This window comes from Octodon degus, unplaced genomic scaffold, assembly GCF_000260255.1.
Source record: "Octodon degus isolate 3935 unplaced genomic scaffold, OctDeg1.0 scaffold00192, whole genome shotgun sequence".
In the NCBI taxonomy this organism is placed as follows: Eukaryota; Metazoa; Chordata; class Mammalia; order Rodentia; family Octodontidae; genus Octodon; species Octodon degus.
In genome coordinates, this window is record NW_004524768.1 from 4,094,092 (window position 1) to 4,097,364 (window position 3,273).

At 34.1% G+C, this 3,273-nt stretch overlaps 1 protein-coding gene across 1 annotated transcript in view; it reads right to left on the minus strand.

Moving 5' to 3' along the window:
• Positions 1-2,977, minus strand: part of LOC101561358 (prostaglandin E synthase 3-like) — a 12,526-nt gene extending 9,549 nt beyond the window's left edge. Inside the window, exon 1 of the mRNA XM_023704222.1 lies at positions 2,957-2,977. Coding sequence (XP_023559990.1) covers positions 2,957-2,977 — 21 coding nt within the window. The remainder of the gene's footprint in view (positions 1-2,956) is intronic.
• Positions 2,978-3,273: the final 296 nt, after the last annotated feature.

The following is a 3,273-nucleotide window of genomic DNA, read 5'->3' on the forward strand; positions in this document are numbered from 1 at the left end:
AAAGAACTTCTTCTTCCCTGTGGGTTGACACCTTGCCCCAAAAGAACAATTTTTAAAAATTTACTGGCTCTAAGGCCATCACATTGAAATTTAATCATTATTACTAAGCTACAATCTCATTCTCATTTCCTTGCAGTCTCAGAATATCAGGTAGAGTGGATTATTTAAAATCATGGCTACTGTGGCAAATGTTTTATGATATTTCAATGTGCTATTTTTCAGATCTGAAATGGTCCCCAAAAGGCTCAGGTAGAGTTTTCAGAAACAGTGGCTTAATCCACTGAAGACTTTTGAGCTGAATGAGCTGTTAGGAGGTGAGGTCTGGGGCTTCAATCTTCCTTCCAGGCTCCTCTCTTGTCTCTCTTCTTTCGACTGGCAGGGGATAAGCAGCTGTCACTCATCAGACCCTTCCATAATGCCATTTCTTCTTTGGATGAAACAGGCATCTATGGATTGAAGCCTCTAAAATCATAGGCCCAAATAAACCTCTCCTCCTGTGGTTGGGATCTCCAGTAATTTGGCTTAGCAACCAGAAAAATGACTAAGACACAATATCTTCATTTGCATTTCACTGATTATTTTTAACACTGAGCTGCTTATGCTTTTTGGTATTTTTATTTTTTTCTTCTCTGTTCATTTATTGGATCTGTTTTCTTATGTGTTTTCTTTCTTAAGACCATTTTATAAACATCACTGTGTTCCAAAGGTATCCTCCACATTTGTCATAGGTCTTCTGTAATTTATGGGACAGCTTACAGAGTGAAACTATATCATTTGTAAGAGCCAACTCTGTTATCTTTTTCTTCAGAATTCTGAATTCTATGGAAGGCTTGAAAAGACTTTTCACTTGGATATTAGGAAACAAATCTTTTTGCTACTAATAATATCTATAAATATTGAGTATATTATCTTAAAAAAGTATGTGGAAAACTTTCAGCCTACAAGTATAATGATTTTATTGATTGATTTTAAAATATTGAGCTAGCCTTGCCTAATTCAGAGGGGTGTGTGTGTGTGTGTTGGTGAATATTTTCACTAATTTTCACTAATTATTTGTTAGGATCCTTCACAAGGATTTTCTTCTTTTTCCTGCTGTCTGCATAGCTTTGGTATTAAGGAATTACTGGCTTCATAGGGTAACATAAAAATGTTTCTTTATTGTCCATATCCTGGAAGAGACTACAAAGCTTTGAAGGGCACAAAACTTTGTACCCTTAAAACAACATAGCATTGAAGGGTACAAAATTAATTCTCTCTGAAAGATACTGTGTGATATTGGTGACAATTATTTGAATGGTTGATAAAATTCTCCATGGAACAGTCTGGATGTACCATGAAATCTTTTACTTAATTTCTGATAACAATAACTTATGGTTTCTCTCTTTGGAAGATATTTGTCCATTTCATAAAGCCTATAAATCTTTTCAAAGAATCAGTCTTTTATTTTATTTAGTTTTCTTGATGTTTTACTGCTTACAATTTATTTCTACTTTTTATTATTGCCTCCCCTCTACTTGTTATATGTTTATTTTACCTTTTTTTCTAGTTCCTTTTGGTGAGATCTTAGATTATTCATTTGTGAATTTTACATTTGTCATATATATTCAATGATATAAATTTCCCTGTCAGTACTATATTAGCAGTATCCCACAAATTTTGATATTTGTTTCATTTTTTATTTAGCTCAGTACATTAAAAAATTTACCCTCACTCTTTGACTTATGATTTATTTGGACATGCATTATTTTTCTTTATTTCATTAAGGTTTACATGGCAGCACATGATATGGTCTTTCTTGTTATATATATTCTGTGGCTCCTCTAAAGAATGTGTATTATGCTGTTGATTTTTAGAATGCTCTACAAATGTCAATTAGATGCTAATGGTTGATATTGCTTAATCGTTCTATGTCTTAGCTATTAAGTAGCAGCTCTGTTTAAAATTTGCATGACACACCATTTATAAAATTAAAGTGTAACTCTCCTTAGATTTTAGCACATGATAGAGTTGTGCAACCATGACTACAATCAAGATTAGATCATTTCTGTTATCCCCAAAACAAAATATTCTACTCACTAGCTGTCACTTCCCAGTCCCTTCCCTTGTCTCTAGACAATCACTCAGTTATTTCCTGTCATGGGAATTTTTTTTTTCTAAATAAAACATGTTCATACTAATTGTAAAGTCCTTAATGTGTCCAAAGAAATAGAAAACCTGTGAAATGATTTTATAAACTGACACCAGAAACACACTTAGAATACAATGTTTTTCCTATTTACTTTTTCATATAAAGGAAAACATGCGATATTTAAGCTTGTGTCTGATTTACTTCCCTTAACATTATGATCTCAAGGTACATTCATTTTCCTAAAAATGTTTCAAGTTTTTCTTTGTTTTAGGCACAATAGTATTCCATTGTGTTTGAATATTACATTTTCTTTATCCATTCATCTGTTGATGGACATATAGGCTGTTTCCAAGATTCAGCAATTATGAGTTGTGTTGTTATATTCATGGGAATACATATATCATTATTGTGTGATTTTTTTAAATCTTTGGCAAAGGTAACTAAAAGTAATAGCTGGATCAAATGGAATTTCTAGTTTTAGTTTTCAAGGAATGTCCATCCTGATTTCCATAAGTGTTGATTCAGTTGATGCTCCTACCAACAATGAAGAAGCATTTCTTTCTCCCCATACCCTTGTCAATACTTGTTACTAGCTACATTCTTGATGTAGCCATTTTTTCTGAGTGAAATAGAATCTTAGTTTTGTTTACATTTCTTGAAAGGCTAATGATGTTGAACATGTATCATGTATTTATTGGCCAACTGTATTTCTTCATCTAAGATATATCCCTTTGGGATTTAGCTCAGTGGTCTAAGTGCCTGCCTAGCAAGCACAGGGACCCAGATATGATCCATGTGCTGTGCTGGCCTCACCCTGGTGGCACCTACCTGGCCACCAAAATCAGGCATGGTGGCACATGCCTGTAATCTCAGTGCTGTAGAGACTGAAAAAGGAGAATCACTAAGAGTCCAACTTACATGGTGAGACCCTTTACCAAATATATAATTTTTTTAAAAAGTTGGAATCATATGCCAATTTTTGTTTTCTTGTTTTTTGTTTTGCATTTTAGGGAAGGGTCTACAGGGTATTGAGGGTCTTGCTACTAGATCTGACTCATAGTGATTCACCTGTTTACAGCTTCCCAAGAGCTGGGAATACAGGCACGCACCACCACACCCAGTCCCAATTGCCATCTCAGCATGCC